General features: G+C 42.0%; 2 protein-coding genes and 1 long non-coding RNA gene across 7 annotated transcripts in view; 1 reads left to right on the top strand and 2 right to left on the bottom strand.

Annotated features, from left to right (window-relative positions):
- Positions 1-827: 827 nt before the first annotated feature.
- Positions 828-14,479, bottom strand: peli2 (pellino E3 ubiquitin protein ligase family member 2). Its single transcript, XM_040042037.1, has 6 exons — positions 14,137-14,479; positions 8,214-8,343; positions 5,999-6,100; positions 4,580-4,777; positions 4,157-4,345; positions 828-3,758 (listed from the first exon to the last, which is right to left on the bottom strand). Exons 1-6 carry the CDS (start codon positions 14,211-14,213, stop codon positions 3,180-3,182), a joined length of 1,275 nt encoding a protein of 424 aa, XP_039897971.1. The 5' UTR covers positions 14,214-14,479; the 3' UTR covers positions 828-3,179.
- Positions 13,501-20,481, top strand: part of LOC120739993 — a 14,080-nt gene continuing 7,099 nt past the window's right edge. The window contains exon 1 of the long non-coding RNA XR_005697307.1: positions 13,501-13,646. This is a non-coding gene — a long non-coding RNA (uncharacterized LOC120739993). The remainder of the gene's footprint in view (positions 13,647-20,481) is intronic.
- Positions 17,462-20,481, bottom strand: part of ktn1 (kinectin 1) — a 19,037-nt gene continuing 16,017 nt past the window's right edge. For 4 of the 5 annotated variants that reach the window (XM_040042027.1, XM_040042028.1, XM_040042026.1 and 1 more), the window contains 5 exons: positions 20,030-20,113; positions 18,985-19,068; positions 18,794-18,889; positions 18,583-18,693; positions 17,462-18,469 (listed from right to left, as the gene is read on the bottom strand). In XM_040042027.1, the coding sequence (XP_039897961.1) occupies positions 18,440-18,469; positions 18,583-18,693; positions 18,794-18,889; positions 18,985-19,068; positions 20,030-20,113 (405 nt within the window). In that variant the 3' untranslated portion in view covers positions 17,462-18,439. The remainder of the gene's footprint in view (positions 18,470-18,582; positions 18,694-18,793; positions 18,890-18,984; positions 19,069-20,029; positions 20,114-20,481) is intronic. The other variant, XM_040042029.1, reaches the window with a different exon arrangement.

The raw sequence follows: 20,481 nt of genomic DNA, 5'->3' as shown, positions 1-20,481 counted from the left end.
TCACGCCAGGATTTAGATGGGGATAAAAGACTATTATAATTAATTTGACTGCATAAGCAAAAACATATGGTATGTAATAGATTAATCGGTTCAAACTAAATATATAGACTCTTCTGATAGCCTAATTGGAGGATTTTAGTCCTCACTGGCATGCAAATTTAAATAATTCAATTTCTGATGTTTCATATGTATTTTTGATGCATTTATATTTAGTGTTTTTCATAACCAACATCAAACTTTTATTTATTTGCTGTGTTTTCAAGCTATTGGATCCCGCAGGCTCAGTAGCTTGAGAGGCATAATGCCAAAGGCGCTATTGTTGAGGAAACAGTGCCCTCCTGTGGCTTCATAGGGAAACTGCATACTTAAAAAAAAAAACTACTGAAAACAAGGGGCTACACTCATGCAGTCATTCTCTAATAAATATTAAGATGAAGCTGATAAGATAGAACAAGAAATGTGAATAAAACAGACTTGAAGAAAATTCTCTGCCTTATCTGGAAAAAAAAATACTGATAGAGCAATCACAATTCAGAGCCATTTTGGCAACCAAGATAGGAGAAATGCTCATACAGAGGAATGATGAAACACATATGTAACTGTGATTAAACATTGCTGCTATGTTGGTTGTGCGAACACAGCTGAGACATCTGGAGTGTTCAAAGGCAGCCGCTAAATAAAAACCAACAAATCCCCATCAGCTGCACGCAGCCCTTTAAAAAAGAAAAATCGGTGGATCACTTTAAAAGGAGTCCCTGAACATTACCCACAAGTATGAAATAGAAACTGTCAGTCAGAGTGAGAGAGAAATCCAACTTGGTGCAGAGTGTTTTTAAAAAATATTTTATTCTTTGCAAAGGAGACATTAGGAGCATCAGTGCGTTCTATGGCTTGTGTACAGAGTTCCTGCTAGAGACACAAAAATAATAATAATCATAGAACAAGCCCTTGGGTGAACTGTGGGCCCCACCCATGTTTAGCGAGGAGGAATGTTTGAGGCAGCTACTCTTGCAGCTGTTACAGAACACAGTCTTAAGCAATGGACACAGTGTTCGAGCCGAACGCACGTGAGGTTAGAAGGGAATGCTACCGTACAGTATGTGGCCTAGTGCTTGACCCAGCATGGCAGTTAAATAACATCAGCAGAAATCAAGCGAGTCTGAAATGCTCTGTGGTTAGAGGAAAAGTGTAATGCTGCTGACATTCTTAACAATGCCAAATATGTTTCTCTTCAGAGGGAAGCGGAAAGAAAAAACAAAATAAATTAAAAATACCATGTCCAGGACAAAGGCAGATTTCCTCCGCCTCAGATATACCTCTGAATTTTTTAATTATCATAATAAAGTCTGGGAAAACCTAATGCTATATAATAGAACATCGCCCTTAACATCTCATTGTTTTAATGCTCACTATTGTATTTCATAATCTAATGTTGGAAACGACACTCGTTTGGGCACAGTCTGGAGAGCTAACATCACGGACAGATTTGTCCCAGATTCTTCAGTTTTCAATTCATCTGCTACTTTTGTTTTGGACAACTTGACAATAGAACTTACCAAATTTGGCACAGAGTGTGATAATATCATTGTTCCCCATGAAGCGACTGAACAGCCTTGACTGTAATCCAGAGCTGTCAACATTCCACCACAGCAGCAGCAGTTTGGGGGTAGCATTGTTTACAGAAACACTTTGGATTGGAGGAAAAAGTGGCCGTCGCATCTTGCATGCGGAGAGAAAACAGCTCCTCCTTATATTTGGTATAATCTCTGGATGCTGCTGAGACTGTGCCCAGGTTCGACAGCGTACAAATCATTGGATCAAACCCAGCGTGGGGATAAAGCTAACAACAGTGCAGATTGAATACAGTGTGTCTGTGTGTGTTTGTGTGGGGCAGTGACAGCTAGCAAGCAAGCAGGTACGCTTGATTCATATGGTTGTACGGCTCCGGCGATTTATTTAACTGAAAGCAGGCTTCGATCACACCTTGAAAGTTGTATAATCAAAGCACCACCACCGAGAAGGGTCAATGCATTTCAGTACATTCATTGTCAAGCCCTGCGACCTTGTGTTAAATCCCGCGTTCTCTCCGGTAGCGTTTTGGGGATCGGGGTGAAGCGATGCAGGGTGATTTTAACGGCCCGAGGGCACCCACGCAGTCCAGTCCACACGCACGCAATCACACAAACATGCACGCACACATACGCTCAAGCATTCTCACACACATTATATATGCTGGAGAAAAATATATTAACATTTGCATTAAAAAACAGTACAAGGGCCTCAGTGTAATAAAATACCTCTGGTGTTAGAATCTGTGTGGGTCGTTATTTTTCTTACACCTTCTGCAAAACTCTCTCTCTCTTTACCTTCAACAAAATATCTTTTTGTCAACTATGAAAAATATTCCCATAGTTTGATGGGATTTGAGGCACTGGATTATATCTCTGTACATAAAAAGTCTTCCCACCCACCCACCCCCCCAACTCTCCCTCAAAGTTTGCTCGGCAGTTAGAAACCGCCTCCGGAGAGCTACAAGATGTTGATGCCGTTACGGGTTAAGGACCAGGATATCAGTGTGGACCATTTAACAAGTTAACTATTAAAACTTCCATCTTCACCTGGCTTTTCTCTCAGCCAACAGTCCAGCTGTCTGGCTCTGTAAAATCTTGGTTTCAGGCCCACCAGGAACTGAATTATATACCCTCCCCCACCCCAGCCCACATATTTCCCAGAAGACTCAACTACACCTGCTTGCTATAATTTGGTTCAGTCTGATTCATGAGTAAATTCAACTCATTCCTTCTACAACCTTAGTGTTACAGCCCTCTGATGGAAAACCAGCAGGCATTGTAGTTTACAGCCCAGCACTGGAGCTTTGTTTAAAGAGGTTTGTTGGCAGGACAGCTAAAACAGTATTTAATTCTGGAGGAGCCGTGCGTCTGTGGTCCAGTGTGCTTCGCATCTCTGTATCCTGCAGTGGCCATCCAAACAGCCACAAAAGGCCCCGAACAATCTGTAATGGCTCTCTATTGTCAATCCACAGTACATGACCAGAACCTGAAAAAGGCTCGCTTCGTTCCAGAGCTGGCTTACGTAAATGAAAGAAAGCACGAAATAATCTTTCACTGCATGTCAGCATTCCTGTTTAATCTCCTCTGCCAGAGCAAGACCCCTTAAACTCAGTCCACCGGACCCTGGAAGATTAGCTTGGAATAGCCCTGAGTTGGGCCAAGTTGGGTGGCACAAAAGGGGCAGGCTGCGTGGAAGGCGTGAGTGCCGTGGGGCAGAGGGATCTCTGACCAGTACTTGACCGACTTCTCTGAACACACATGTCCGCATGGCACGAAGGCGTACGTGGGTGCACCTGTGTCCACGTAGAAGGCCGGCTCGCAGCCCAGCCACAGTGGCACGTAGGGCCCCACCACCCGGCACATGGGACACTCTCGCTCAGTGTTGGCCTCCTGCTCCGAACGGTGGCCCCAGTTGTGGTAACCGTGCACGTGACCGCACGCCAAGTACACCCAAGGCTGCTTGTCTTCCAGAGATGAAAGGGCACGACTCCGGTGCATGCTGGGGAAGGCGAGGGTATTGAGACCCACAGGGCACTGGGGGCGCGCTGCATTGATCTCCTGCCTGAGTGCCTCCAGGTGCTTTTGCGTGGGAGTGTGGAAGAGGCCTTCAGCAGTACGCCACAGCAACGTTGCTCCACACAGATCCACCAGGGAGCCGTCCTGTAGAATATTGCTCTCATTCTCCACCTGCGGAGGATAGTGAAGTGCGCACACATTTACCTTCTACATGGGAAAAAAATCCACTGCCTATGACATGCTGATATTTCTTATTACTACATTGTACTACAGACTGACAACCTTTAGTTCCTGTTACTGCTGAGTTTCAGACATAAGTCCCACCCAAATGCCATTTAAACCTTTTGTGTACAACAGGCGACTCAGCAAACATGGATTATTTCAGACTTTGGATCAAGATAATTACTTATTCTGATTTAGGGACTCATTCAAAGCTACTCTAAAAGTGGCTGTGGAAGAATTAAAATAATAAACATAACAGGGCCACTTTAATATTCTAAAGTACTTCTATAACATCACAGTGTCGCTGCATACATACACTGACACATTTTAACTTTTCAACTACTCACCAGTTTGCCTGGGGTCTGTGCTGAGCGGGTCTCTCTCAACGTGTAAACATCCCCACAAACAGAGATCTCTCTCCACACGCCGGGCTTGGACTCCTCAGTGAATCCCCCCTTAGGGTGCATTACCAGCACACCATTGGTTGTTAAGCCGTCCATGTGACCATCAGGGTTTTTCCATTTTGCAGCTTTTTCCTACAGGCAAGACAGAAAATGGATGATGACACAAACTGACATGATGTGTGGCATTTCACTTTTTACGTAACAGTGCATATGAAACAGTGGTTTTCTTTATCTGGTTACAAGCTTCAAGGATTAGAAGCACTAAAAAAGAAAAAAAAAAAGGCAGCCATGTAACCTTACAGGCTAAAAAAAGTAGCATAGATAGAGATGGTGCATAATCACAATGGTACACCGAGTTGTAATTACCCCAAGGAAGATGTTTTTGGACGTATCAAATCCGGCTGCATAGATGCGAGCGGTGTAGGGCGGGGTGCGTTCGCAGACAATTCGGCAGGCAAAACGAGAGATGGTACTCTGCGTGATAAGAGTCTCTTCACCCTCCTGACCCCCTGCTATTGTATCAGTCACCACAAAGTCTATGGGACTCTCAGTAGAACGCCCAATCTGCAAAAACAACACAAAAATAACAATTAATATTATGCTGTACTGCACAACAGTTTCGAAAGAATCTCAAAACAATCAATGAAGAAAGGTTCTTTTTAATTCATACCAGACACAGCAACTGTTCTGCATCCTGCTAGCTTATGTACGTGCACAAGCAAACACACACAGAGTATCCATATATATTTTAATGGGCATAATTTTCAGCACTTGGAAACAGTTCAAGCTGAATAAACAGAGGCAAAAATAGGCTTTCCTCCTTTCATTTCCTCTTTTTCCCCTTACACTGTCCTGAAGTCCAACATTTTGAGTGGCTTCCTCTTCTCTCTGGTGCGTTCAGTATTGTTTAGTCACATGGGGAAGATAGGGTGCTGAATATGAAGCATGTGTCTGTAACATTAACATCCCATGGCTCATCACTGCCTTGCTGTACGTTCAGATTAATACTGGAGCAGTATAAGCCGGGCACAGATGATTTTTATTTATATGATTGGACGTGTTTTTGAACATTTATACTTTTTGTGTGTCTTAACTTGCTTTTCTGCTATTACAACACTTAATTTTCTTACTTACTTTACTTATTTTACTCTGTGAAAAGCATTTTATACATAAATGTTTAACTTTACAGTCTAATCAGGTGGTTGTGTATAACCAAAGTGGCTAAAAGAGCCCAAAGACACCTTGTCAATCAGTCAAATTAAAGCTTACATCCATATTTTCTTTTATCCCATTCATAAAGAGCCATTTGAAATGACAATCTAAGGATATAGCAATTACTGTTCTGACAGCCTTTGAAGCCCCTGTAGGCAATATAACAGAACACAAACAATAAAGGGCAATAAAACCTTTCCAACAACTGTCAGTCCTTAAAAAAACAAAACAGGTTAAGTAGCATCAAATTCAAACAACATGTCTTAGCCACAGAACTAGCAGCTCTCCTGCTGTTACAATTACAGCCACATCCTGCCATGGGAATGGGGAACAGGCTCTGACCATTTTTGGCTGTCAGAGAGGAAATACTCCTCCTGGCTTTACTAGATCGAAACTGGTAATGTTAGGTATAGAAGTACATTTAAAAAAAAAAAAAAGAAGCAGAACAAAAGCCTTTTTGTTCTATGTTTTCTGACTATAAAGAAGTACGGTAATCGCTGAGAAACTAATGTACGGGGTGTGAATGTATCTGAATGCAGTTGTGTGCCAAAGTAAAAGTGAACGGACTTTTACCTGAAACATATCTGTGTCTTTATCGTGGCTGTACTCTACCACTACGGTGTGGTTCCTCGATAGCGTGTAGGAGATACTGTGCTGACCTTTACAGCTCACAGCCTGAAATGTGAAAACAAACAAACAAAAAACCCAACTTGTTCATAACAAAGTACACAGTGCAACAGTATAATAAATCATCATCCAATCTGTGGCTTTATCACCAGATCTGAGAGTGCCAAACAGCACAGCAGAACTACAGTAAAACCTTCCTTGCACAATCCTTTCCTCGTTGGTGAGGTTAAATTAAAGACCAGAGCAAAAGTCAAACCCACTATTAAAACACACGGCACTTAAGTGATGATTCACTTCCTTAGAATCAACAACTACGAGGTGCTCCTGGAAGAAAACATGTTATTGTCCTTATTTTTGTTTTGTTATTGACAACTTGGAACATTTCTATGAATTATTAGCGTGCATGTGCGGTTTTTTACAGCTCACAATTAAGCCAAAGCTCTACAGGCTTATTGCGTAATTTTGTCATGATGTTACCAAAATCCTAAAACCTATTACAAGAATTTTTTGGGAAGCGGAACAAAAAAAAAAAAGACTGTGTAAAGTCACACTCGCGAAACAGTGACCATAAACTCCCTGCTGGCCTCGGTTAACACAAGCTCGCCAGGCAACTGAAAGCCCGGCCCCAGCTTCCATCAACACTGTACCACATGCCATCTCTGCTCTAATCTGCAAAATTCCATTTCCTAAACATCCCCCTCCTCTTCGTCACGTGCAGGAGGGAAAGCGGGAGAGGGAAAGTGGGTCATCAGAGCTGCCACGGTCTGCTGTAACATCAGATGCACACGGGGACAAATGTCATCATCGCATGCAGTCTTGTCTTGACTGCGCTGCTACAAACAAATGCTGCTCCACCTGTTAAAGAACTAAAAAAGGAGCAGTGCACACACAAATATGTATTTTTCATAAACGCTACGCCCCCAAAATATCCTCCCCAACCTTCCCGAGTGGTAGGAGTTGGAATCATAATGTTTTGAGTACGAGGCTGGCAGTGGCATCATGGGAGCTCCTCATTATCTGCCATGAACACTAGAGTGTGCACCGACACGTGAGCTCTCCCTCTCAGCCGCAGAGACTCCTCAGCTCATTCGTATGCTGCACTGGAAGGGAGCAAGAATGGGTTACAGGGGGTGGGCTTCATTTTAGTGATTCACCTCTTTAATACCCCCTTCTCCTTAAAATAAGCTGACCACCCAGCTCGCCTCTTACAGAATGGCCTTTTTTGACCGTTTATACACCTGGATGAGCCAGGTCGGCATAAAGCGACAACCCCTGAGCTCATCCTTCAAGTCCCATAACAGGGTGCCAGGGTTGAAGTGGTCAGTGAAACAGCCAGTAACTAAAGTAATGCACAGTAAAAACAGCCACATCTAATGCAGATAGCAAACTATCTGAGACGTAATTTATGATGTGGAGCAGCAGAACACTTTAGCCATATTTCACAGCACACTGCAGCTCAAACTCAAACAAAATAAAGCGCAATCTCTGCCATGAAAAGGCCTCTGTCACTGAGTCGTCCCAGAGCAGATTTCTGGATTCCGCAACCTGACGGTAACCTGAACCAGACAGCCTTTTAGCTAAAAATGTCAAACACTGGTCTCCAAGTGGTGCAGAGGTAAGCGGGTCTTGTCTGATGTTTAGCAGTTTCGCCTAGGAGCCGAAGGTAGGAATGCAGGAAGGCAAACACGTTTTACTGGATGTGGCACTTCCCTGCAGGCAGCCTGCCGTGAAGAGAAACTCTGAAGCCCAGCTAGGAACTATAGTCATTGTAGTGGAAATGTCAACATTAAGGTCTGCCAACAATAATGTAAAGTGCTTTTCACAGCACAATTTACTAGCTACCACAATCACTAAAAGGCCATTCAGCTGCTGTGGAAAAAAAAAAAAAACAACAACTAAAAAAAACAAAAACAAAGGGGGTTCATTTTTAGAAATTATGCTTTCAACTTCATATACAGCCAAATCTTCTTATGGATATATGCAAAACCAAAACAAACAAAAACAAAACCCCAAACTATTACCTAAAAAAAGAAATATCACCTTCTGTTTCTGTTACATTTTTGCACACTTTCATACATTTTGTCTGAAGAAGAAAGGCAGACAGATGTTCAATCCCACTGAGAGCCTGTTCATTAAATCACTTTAAATCATCCTTCTGTACCTTGGTGGCCTGGGGTGTGTTGAGGACGTGCACAGTGCTTGGTGATACACCATTGGGTTTGATTCTCTTGTATAGAGCAAATCTGCTTTTCCGTCTACCGCGATCTCCGTTGGGCAGGGAGCCATTGTACCTGTCAGAGACGGGACAGGGCGGAGAGAAGGACAGCAAATTGACAGTTATTTATTTATTTATTTCGTCTGTGTGAAAATGCTAACAGCTTCCATAGCTGCAAAAAAAAATGTGTCTAATGAGATTTACAGGCAAAAGTCTTGTAATCATATAAGAAGTAAACACGGAGAATTAGAAACATTCGTGTGTTCTGAAAAGGAGATTTGCCACGCATTACATCACTGACAATCTAATACACCCTATTAGTAATCTAAGCGTTACCTTGGATAACGGCTCTTATTACATAATGCACTCTGGTGCTGGTGATTTCAGTGTGCGTGCACTGTGTAAACTGCAGCTGTTCTTTCGCTCTGTGTCCCAGGCAGGAGCACGTTTTAAGATGCATGTCAGGTTTGCTATCATTTTGGGAATGCACGGTCTGGGTGGATGACTCAGACACATTCTTTCAAAGCTGAATTTTATACACGGATACAGCTTACAAAGCTATCTGTTCCGTTTCCAAAATCGCTTAATAACAGACTCCAGTTTTGCCCTTTAGTGTGCTGAGAGGCACCTAGCCTAAGCTGCTCTTTGTGAATGAAGAAGCCCCTTCCGGTACAACTGGTCTTCTTTCTATCCACCAGCTGGTTCCTACAGCTGGGACACCCCATGCTCGACTATCATCCAACACACAGACCTTCTGTCACACACTCACATAAACCACAAATGTGCTGAACAGACACTTTGCACAAGATACACATTTATATTATATGCCTCGAGTTCGCACACCAATGTATCGGAGGGGAACAGAGTCTACGAGCCAAATGTAATCTGACATTTTTCCTTTCTGTTTCTGAACAATAGCAACAGAACCTCCTTCTGCTCCTTCCCACCTCCCTCCCAGGCTAGTCCACCTGTCCCATGTCTCCACACGGCTGGCCAGGCAAAGAAACACATGGTCCTAGTCAGCACAGTGCACAAAGCTGGCCTGTAGGACAAGCCACCCACAGAGAGCTAGAGAGGCACTGGAAGATTCTATGGACTAAATGCAACAAATACAAAGACAGAAAGACAGGAGGAAAGTGTCAAATGACAGCAGACCTGCTTACCTTCTCTCCTAAAGTGTTCAGCTTTTACTTTTAGTGGTGATTACTGTCTGATCGTACTCCTTTCAAGGCCATTTCAGGGATTCTATTTCCATGTCATTAGACCAGTGCACACTTTAAATGCAGACCCTTACACAGTTGTGAAATCTTGGGCTCCAAAAGCCCGAGCTGGCCTTCTCGTGCTGCTTTCAAAATAAAGTACAAGTGTACAAGACATAAGTCACATTAAATCTAAAGAAAAATAAAATAATGCCCACTTTCCCCCCATTTATATAGTAATTGTGTTGCTTTCATTTACAAGTAATCTGTAAGAGAAAACAAATAAAGCCCCTTTATTGATGCACACATTCCTAAGCTAATTTCACATGGTTTGTTCTCTGTACTCCACTTTTATTTGACCTGCTCTAAAAACACCCCACCTAAATAAAGACCAGCCAGCCCTACATAAAGATGTCTTTTCAGTTTAGGGGGGTCTACTGGCTGGCTACCTGCCCCTGTGTGTCTCATACAAAGCACACAATCAAATGCTATCCAGCTTAGTGTTTTTGCCATGATGAATTCTGACTGGAGAATATAACCCTAGCTCTGCGAGAAACGCAGCATATGCTTTCAATTATTCAGCATTACACCGAGGAACAATATTCTGTCAGGCAGGAACTGCCACCGTCACATTAGCTAGGACAGGCTCTTTAAAGCTGCGTTCCAACTAATTGTGATCGCTTTCCCTTTTGACCCGTGCCAGACAGACAGCGGATTTACCTTCCAATACTTAGCAGCAGGGATTAGAAGACTCTGGCATATCACCTATCCTCCAGGGTTGCGGTAAGGAGCCAACAGCACCTCCTACTTCCTATGCTAACATGAAAGGCTAGTGTTCACAGAATGAGGAGAAGATATGCTGAATAGCTGTAACACTCATTAGAAATACAGAAAGTTAGGTTAGGCTTACAGGGTCACACAAGATGGTTTCTAGGTCACTAGGACTTCAGCCTATCAATACTTCATCTAAATCAATCTAAGCTGTAAAAATATATAAATAATACATCATTAACAGACAACCAGATGGCATGATGAGCAAAGACAGTATGAGTCAACTAAATGAGCATCATCCATCCATTTTCTTATCCATTTATCCAACTTAGGGCAGCAGGGGTGCTGGAGCCTAGCCCAGACGTCACGGGGTGAGAGGCTGGGCACATCTTGGCCAGGCTGCCAGTCAATCACAGGGCTGACCCAGAAAGACAGACTACCACATACTCTCCAATGCATATTTACAGCCAATTCACAATCAACAAAAATCCCAGTGGCTGTCAAACCTCTTCTGGCATACCCCACTTTACTTTATATATAAGTAAGCACAATAGCATTAGCCAAATCTTGTTTGATAATAAATAAAAGTCCCTCTTTTTTCTAGTTGTTCATGCCCTGCAGTTTCTGAACCTCTGAATTACCTTAACATGAGTGTGTTTGGACTGTGGGAGGATCCTGCTGCAACTGGGGAAAAAAAAAAAAACCTACGCAGGCACAGGACGTACATGCAAACTGCACACAGAAACGCCTCAATCCACCAAGAGGTTTGAATACTTGTTGAGTGGTGATCATGCTAACCACTGCACCACTCCAGATTAAACCAGTTACACCTGAAATCTTTAAATACTTCTACTGTAGTACTGACAAAACCCCCCAGAAAGAGATGTCTCTTCTCTTTATACCATTTAAATTACATAATTCATAATATTAATAAAAAGGCACGATCTATGTCAGTCTGTACCAAAGATGGCCCCAAGTTGATTTGTACACTTTCCTTTAATGAGTGGTTCTCTAAGGCAAAATGTAGAAAGTTCAATCAATAGGCCTAGTCTCCCTGCCACAATGGACAGAGGAAGCTGAAGAGAGGCAAAGGCTGAGTCCTGATCAATCCATCCTTTCATTTGCAGGATACCCATGCAGCACCCCCTCCTCATCCTGCCTCCTTTCACTGACCAGCACCAAGCCAATCTGCGGCGGCAGAGATGGAGGGGCAGCCATGCAAGTAATAAGAGCCACCACGGTCATGGCAACAAACCGCTGAGGGAACTGCTGCTCAAACAAGCTTTGTTCCATGCTGTCAGCTATCTTGTCTACCATCAGTTTTATCAATGGGATGTGATGTCATGGCAGTGATTATACACCCGTCACATCTGATTCACATATGTGTCTTTATGTCAGGAGAGAGAACAAAAGTACCAGCTTCAAACATGCCACATACTGAGCCTGGGGTAATAAGCAGTCAGCACTTTTTATCCCTTACAATAAGCACTATGACTGCGAGTGTATGGGTGGAGGGCAGTGTACAAAAACACAGTGTAGTCTGCTCTCTGTGTAAGCCATCATTTCAGCACCTTTTTTCAAATACTGTAAAGATGAAAGTCACACAGCCGCATGGACACCAGTAAATCTGAACTATAAAAATTTTATAACTTTTATAAGCGCCTCAGGACTGGCCATTGGCCAAAGTTCAGTCACTCATGTTTTCCATCATCTGTTGGCCAAGACAATACACACAGGACGAGAAGGTGACTGTTTAGAAGGATAGCTTGTGGCAATTTGTCCTAAATGAATTCTAAACAACCAAACAAAAACACACAAAACAAAATGAAAAAACAAAACAAAAACAAAAAGAGGACAAAGCAGTTATGATATAATAAAGGTCAAAGTTACACTGGCTTTATTCGGTGACAACACAGATGTGAATAACTGCTTATTTTGTTTGCCTTTTTACATTAACAGACTCTGTCTGTGTACTTTCTGATATTATCCAGTACAAGTGGCAACTGGATAGTTACAGAATGAACGCCAAATAATTCAAATACTTAACAGGAGTAGGTGTGCTCTTCTACAAAAAGGCTTTTAAATGTAAAGAGTGATGTGAAAAACAAAGATTACCTCAACAAATAGCCTGAAAATGACCAGCGCATGCCAGCTATCAATACATCTGATGGGCAAAATAACAGACGGACAGAACATTACCATCTTTTTTGATAAATAATGCTCTAAGTCATAATTCCTTGGCAGTTTCTTTCCCATGTTTTATATTTACCTGAAATTATATCAGTAAATGTATGAGACTTTTTTTTTTTCCATTGGGTAAATTACTGATATTTTATTGACAACAATACAGTTAATGGTGAGGCTCTTATCAGTTTCTGTAGAGATTCCTGACCAGTTTACTATATAGAAAAAAAATGTACGTCTACACAGGTTCTTGACACCAAGGCAAAATTTCCACTGCTGCAGGTTTGACGTAATTGTTCTGCAATGTGAAACTGTCAGAAGAGCCTTGTAAACTTTGAAATAAGTAAGCGATAAGCTTAAAGGCAAATAAGTATGGAGGCTTGACAATAAGGAACTGATTACTGATCATCTACTGGTTGGGCAAGAAATGTAAAGATGTCAGTAAGGCTTTTAAGAAGCCGCATAAGATGATTTAAAGCAGATGAATAATTTAAAAAAAAAACACATAAATAAATAACTAAAGAACTACAGCTCGGCTTGTTTTCAACACTCTGTGAAAACATGGTGGTTCTGTGCATGCCCAAAAAAAATTACTCCATACTGAGATATAAACAAATACAACAATGGAAAAAACAGCAGAAAGGTAGCTTGACTGAACAGCCTTTGATGCTGTTCCCATAGGCAGCTTAGAGTCTGCTAGTATAAAGCAATTTAAGAATATATCCTGTGAGATTAGATAAACTTGTCCACTGCTTTCCCTTGTTTCTCTGACTTGCACTGGAGCATTGTGGGTAATGGCAGATACTGTATAAGGTATGGAAATCAGTAACCGACTCCTTACTACTTACTACACAGTATAATTCAGCAGATACTTTGGCTGATTTTCTCTATGAACAGAAAAAATGTTTTACTGTATAAATAACATTTGAATGTTCCCCACATCAGGTAGCATATCCCAATATCATTTTATCGAATTACATATATCATTACAGAGTACTTCATAAGGCTCTCGCTGTTATCCGACATTTAAGCTCCCCTTGTCTGTTAAATAAGGAATATAAGGTAACTTTTTGCAGGTCAAGGTGTGTGATTTTAAACTCGGAGAACAGCCGGCAGTACGTGCGTGCGTGACTGCAGAAGTTGTGTTAAAGGAAGCACCCTGGGGCTGGGGGAGGGGACCATCACTACTTCCGAATTCCTAAAACCCCATGAATCCAACTTTAAGGTAAGAAGGAGCGTCCGGTCAGAGTTGCTGAATAAATTTCACTGGGGTTCCCAAAGTTGTCCCAAATCTGTCCTATTTCACGGACACAGATATGTAGACACACGCAGGCAGTTTGTAGTTATCAGGGTTGCCAGGGAATGGGGTATTTAAAACGTCCACATTTGTAATTGCGCACGTGTCTGATTTGTGGGATAACGTGAGCTTGTAAATTTCTAAACAGAGCTTGACGTGCTCCCTGAAAATCATCACAGCGCCTCTTTGATGTTATATAATGTCGCCTGTGTTGGAAGTAGATCTTGAATTTAAAAAAACAAAACAAAAACAAAAATACACAACGCGTCACTGCTAACTCCGTGCTATTTTCAAAAACTTAGTCATGTAGCTTAGGTAGCAGTGTGAGTGGCCGTTTGTGAAACTTCAAAACAAACACTCGTTTTCAGTTTCATGTCCACACTTACTCAGAAGCAAATACAACAACGATTCAACTTACCCCAGAACCACCAGCTCTCCGTATTTCACTAGGTCTATGGATGGGGCGCAGTGCTCCTCTTGGCTTAACGAAAACATGAGGCTCCTGGCTTCACTTCACTGTTAGCTTTACAGTAATAACGGTTCACAAATTACCTAAAATTCCTCCTTAAAAAGCGCGACGCAGACTCGCTTCAGATCGCGTACACGGCAGCATGTGTTTCAGTGTTCTCACGAATCAAGTTTGCTAAAAATAAACTGGTCTGAAACTTCCTCGGCGTGACATAGCAAAACGTAACTTACTTGGCGGTTGAATGCGCTCTAAAGCAGATACAAAAACAGCGAGGACCAGGGCCGGAACGTACCATTCACTTCTACTTTACTTTGTATAGGGGGGGCTCTCTACCTACGCCTTGGTTAAAATGGTATGCCTGGTCAAATTTTATTGTATCTATTCATTAAACACATAGATAATAGTACATGAGAATGCTGCATCTTTAATTAATTCTCGTGTAGACAAAGCAGTTGAAGCTACATTGTAATAATCATTTTTGAAACCACCCGTCTTGGTTTATGGATCGCACCTTCTGTTATGTAAACAAAGAGTAAAATCTGGGAATTCTTAAAGAGATCATACTTTTTCCTGACGTGATTGCAGTTTCCTATATTTGACGGAAATAAAGGTTTAAACGTTTTGTCATTGTATTTACATTTCTATTATTTACTGTTTCAGCAAAATGTGCCAAGGATCACATGATTTATGAGTGCAGTAGTTATGCCTACCGAGGATGGGACATAAAAAGTGGGAAAAGACAGTAAAAAAACATCTATTTAGAATCCTCCTGGTACATTTTCTGACTGATATAACAGCGAGTGTGTGAAAAAAAAAATTTGTGAAATCAGATTTTGTAAATTTGCTGGTAACCCCTTAGGCTCTTGTGTTATTTGATTATGACTTTATTGCAGCTGGCTAATGCATGTGATTGATTGTGCAACTTAATGACATCACTACGGATGTGCATGCCTCGAGGTTTTATTTTCACCACACCATTGCTCATTTTTGTCTCTGTTTTCAGCATGAAGCCTTTTGTTGGCTTCCGGTCCGTGAGTGCATGCTTATTTCATTCTGTAATGTCAGTCAACTGGCTGATGCGCATTAGTCAAATAATAACACCAAGGCCTAGTAATTTGTCTAATTGCTTTTCTGAGACTGACTCAGAAATCTAATTTATCCAAATGTCCACACGTGACGCTACTAAGAACCTCTCAGCCTCTAGTAACACCTCTTTTAGTACATCACACATTCACTTTTCCCCCCCTCATGCTTTTCTGGTGAAAGTGCCACTTTTGTCTAGCAGTCTCCTCCACGCTTTAATGGCTCTGTCTTGTTTAACAGGAATCTGCATGGCTGGAGGTGCTATTACTGCTTCAGCCCTGTTGCCTCTGCAGTAATGGCCTTCTATTTGAACTGGTGTCCAGTTTCAAAGTGCAATAACACCTACAGAAAACAAAAGGTAGTCAGGGAATACAGGAGCCGGAAGGGGGGGGGAAAGCCTCCCCACCCTCACGAACAACAAATTTAAACTTCACCACAATAAGACAGAGTGTTGTGCATTTGTAAGCATTACAAGTCAAATATTTGGCATTTGTTGAATCCCTTTAATGGTGCCACTGATAGCACGGATTAACATCAGCTTCTTCGGCATTTGTGCATAGGGATCAAGCCAGGGGCCAGGGACTGATCTTAATGCTGTGGGTATAATGAATGTTTACTCCTTTTTTGTGTCACTGTCTCCTTTCTCTTTGCTTTCATCCGCCATTGTCTTTGTAATAGAGCTCTATGGTCTTTTCTGTGTCTGTCTGATTCACGTTCCCACATGCATACCCACAGAAATACATACACACAGATTTTTTTTTTTCAGGGGGGGATCAAAGGCTTTCTACCACATACCACACTGATAGGGAGCAGATGCAGGGAGTGGGCTGCTTTTCTGGAGCTGTGCTGGTGTAGTATGAGTGTAAATCTGTGTTTAGGGGGAGGAGTCAAGCGTTAGCAAGCAAGAAGCATGCAGAGCAGAGGCGTACTGCAACAAACTAAATTGCACAATTGAGGGTATGAGTGTTAGCAAAGGAAACACAAGGCCCCTGTCAACTTCCTCACTGCTCTTTGGCAGGCTTTACATGATAGCATCTCTATGCAAGAGGTGAAACAATGAGCATGTGTCTGACAAAGTGAAACCGCTGATTTATGACATTTTAAAATCTCTGCAATTTCCACACAAAGGACATATTGATTACAATGGTGGAACTGTAGAAAATATCCCTTATTTTAGATATACTATCAAACGTGTACATTTTTAGGCGTGCAAGCAAATGACTGTATATTAGGAAATACCCACTTTGCAGTCAGTTGTGCACATATGGTTAAGCAGTCTGCAACAACAAGCTGTGAAAGGTGCTTCCTGTGCGATCCAGTTTAACAAGTATATCAAAGATGCTGTGAAACATATTTGTTCGCGAGGTTTCCATGAAGGCAACAGCTAGACCTCCAGTCAGCTGACTGGAGCATGACAGTGTGGGAGAATGTGAGGAATGTGCTGATTCCATGTTGCCTGTGTTCCTGATCTGACCCGCACCCCTCCTCCAGGCAGCACAACAGTCCTGTTGTTTTAAAGGCCTTTTAACATGCAAAAGATGAGAGCAAGAGCTTTCTGTGAAGAGATGTCACAGTCATGTCTAGTCGCATGCAGATTTATCCTTTTGTCAAAAATAAAAAGCCGGAGGTGGCAAAGAAAATATGGAAAATTTAGAAAGAATACACCCAGGCCTTTGTGCCTTTAAGGGCTCAAGTAGAATGGTAAAATTTCACTTTCAAATGATCACAGTAGAGTGGTACTTTCCAGCATTACAGGTGTCATCCTTGGTAGGTTCTAGATTTTAGCTACTAGTTCTTTCATAAGAGTTGTACCGCTGATAGAATTTGTAAGCCTCACACAAAGCAGAAAAAGTGTCCCATAGTGAGGGATTATACAGCATGTTACTATCACAGGAACCTGGTCACACCCCAAATGTTCCATTATTGAGGGCACGCATTATCAAGCTTTTTTTTACTATTATTAACGCCTCTGCATGATGGACATGTTTATTCTGCATTGTCATGCTGAATTTACCTGCTAGCAATCGCACCATTAACAGAAGCTTTGACTTTTCCTTTCCCCATGTTCAGGACTGTTAAGGCTATAAACAAAATCAATTCAAGTTCCAACTTAGGTTATGTGCTGCCCCACTGTGGCAAGAAGAGGGAAGTGCATTGGTAGAAGGGGGGGAAAGCAACACAGGAGGCTGAACAGATTTATCAAGCATCCCTTTTATTAACATCACCCGTTACAAAAAGAACAAAATCTTCAGTGTTAATGATCTTAGCAACAATATAGCGAGTGCTGATTACAGATGATATGGGACGCTTATTCCTAGAGTAGTTGCAGTAGGATTAAAAACCCCTACACTGTTGACCTGGCCGTACACAGCCAGGGTCACACACACTCCCTTCTGTTTGGAGCTACAGTACAGACTTGAGTACAATTTGTCCATGCATCTCCATAGTTACAGTCACGTAGTGACCCTTCAGATATGCTGAGACCTCTTCTGATCTCCCTTCTCCCACCCAGTACTGAGCCAAGGTATAACATGGAGCTATGAATGAATAAATGCATAATGGATGCACAGTTGGATAGTTTTCTGATCAGGAGGCAAACAGATCAACAACAGTGTATTTCAGCAGGTCCTAACTGATACATTTAAACACTACATATCTTTAAGTTAAGAAGAAAAGGACTGAAAAACCAAAGTTTGTTTAGTCGAGTTGGAAATTCGTATCACTGCCCTCTCTTAACACAAATAACAACAAAACTACTGCAGTACTCAAAAGGATTTCAGTGAAAAATACAAGCAATTTAAAACAGAGGAATGGTTTCCACATAGTTTAAATTATGCTGGATGTCATTAAGTTTAGAATAAAAATTAACTGGCATTGTTGCTAAAAGAAGAGGAATGTGGTGGGAGTGGAATAGTGTGTATTTTGGTATAGTGCCTGGAGTTAACTGTGACCTCTGCCTGCTCCTCTGTGGCCAGCAGTGAGTCTGGGAGTGGTTTGCCAGTGTCTTGGCCAGAGTCAGTTTGAGGCTGCCTACAGTACAAGTGCAGTGATAGAGGTTGAAACGGAGGAAGTGGCTGGGTGTGACAGTATGCTGTGATGTGGTCAGGATGAGACCGAAAGTCAAAGGTGGTCTCTGTAATACAGTCAGGGTGGCTGCGTGGGGGTCTCACTATACCTTGGGCAGATCTTTATCAGCCTCCTGAGGGAAAGCACAAACATTCAATTGCAAAGTTTAATCTTCATTGGCAAGAGGAAAGACAGGAGTATGATACCCAATTGTGAATAACAAAGAGCACGATCAAAAGGCCTCACCCCCTCCTGTCTCTTAGTGAGTTGCCGGCTGACAGTTTGTAGCAGCTGCTGCAGTTCGGTGACTGTCTGACCCAATCCTGCAGTCATTTTCTCGTTTCTGTCAATCTCCTCCTGTCACAAACACAATTTTTTGGTCTTAACATGACATTAAAAGGATCAGATGTCACTACATAAACATTATTTGGTGTCACAACACTCAAACTGCCCTTACTCTTTGTGATGACAGACTGCTGTTCTCGATCAAGTCATCAGCATTGTCTGTCACTTTTGAGAGCTCCCCTTGGATCAGATCAACAGACTGTTGGGCCTGCATGAAGGGACAGCAATTTCCGCTTGTTAGCATTGTGGTCGGCAGTTTGACCTTTATCAGAAGTGTAATGAAATCCAGATCATTCCCGTTACCTTATACAGGTCACCAGCCACTTTTTGCCTCTCGTTTTCTTCTGCCTCCAGCTTCGACAGCGTCTCAGTGAGCTGGGTTTTCAGCTGGAAAGAAACCAGACATTTAGATATTTTGCACTGTTGACCTGGCCTTTGAGTCCCGCTTCTAGTTTTTCAGAACATATACAAATCCTCCTGCCAACATAACTACATTAAACAGTTCAACATTTGCACAGATTTCATTTTTTTCCCTGGGCCTGCTTAGACAATGTTCAAACCAAAAATAGCACTAAGCTCATGTGGGCTTTTTGGTACAAGCTGAGAGGATGAATCATAATCCAGGAAGTCCTGTTTAAGTAATAAAGTAATTCCCTAAATTTTATCAGACATCGCAATACTTCGTGTGTACTTCAGAAGAAATGACTGTATCACTGATAACTTTCCAGACTTTGTACATTTCTGTCTCAGTTTTTCCACAACTGTAAGATAAATCCAGTCATTATGTCAATCACTTAACACAAGAACAGAAGGAATGCACACCAATTGGTATGAACCACATAGCAACGTGATCGTCATTCTTATAGTGCTATTGTTGAAGTGAACACAGCCAAAATATTGCTTAAAACTACTAAAGATTCATGACCACCGAAGACGCTCAGTGACTATCAGACAAAACAGACGCAAGGCTTGCCTGAAGGCATCAGAGAAGTTAAATTATAAGTGATAGACAAGAGGAGGCATACTTTTGGCCTGGCAGAGAAAGAAGATTTTTAATTAGCAAGCCATTTGTTAGACACAAGTAGAGTGCAGGTGCAGAAAAAGAAGAGTTAGTATTATAACTCAAAGTAAAGGTGAGTCATCACTCAGAAGCTGGAAATCCTCCCCCCGCCAATCTTATTCATGACTCCACCATAAAAGTCCAAATCTACAGCTTTTGTGAATGATGACCCACAGTTTTGCAGTAGATAGAGAACCCCGTTCTGTTGCAGTCAGTGTCGCGCCACTGCTGAGTGCAATAAAGGCTAAGATTTAAAGGAGCTCTAGCTGGAGGGTGAACAACGCTTACCAAAGTCAGCTCCTCATTCTGTCTGATAGCCTCTGTATATGAGCCATCAAGTCTGGTCTGCAATTCAGTCAACAGATCTTTGAGCTGAAATTGAGTTTGACAGGGTTTTGTTTAATGTGGGTCTGTCATAGGTGAACCAGGTCAGCACTACCAGCACACAGTTTATGCAGTCATAAGGCATCCACAACCAAAAAAAAGTCACAAATGAAGCAGAGGGAACCAGTTGTGCATGACTGCAGATAACCAGATTCATAAGTGATTAAATTCACACAAAACAAAAACCTGTGCTGTGTGAACTTTATATTCCCAGAATAAACAAACGGTGGGATGCCACAAAACACCACACATGGAGCAGTTTTCACACATGAACTTTGGACAATTTCAAGACTTAATTTGGGATATTTCTCACAGTTATCCGTTTCTCAGATGTAGCACAGAGCAGAAAATGCTGA

The sequence above is a fragment of the Simochromis diagramma genome, unplaced genomic scaffold (genome assembly GCF_900408965.1).
Source record: "Simochromis diagramma unplaced genomic scaffold, fSimDia1.1 OVJJ01000304.1, whole genome shotgun sequence".
In the NCBI taxonomy this organism is placed as follows: Eukaryota; Metazoa; Chordata; class Actinopteri; order Cichliformes; family Cichlidae; genus Simochromis; species Simochromis diagramma.
This window is presented reverse-complemented; position numbering and strand designations above follow the sequence as displayed.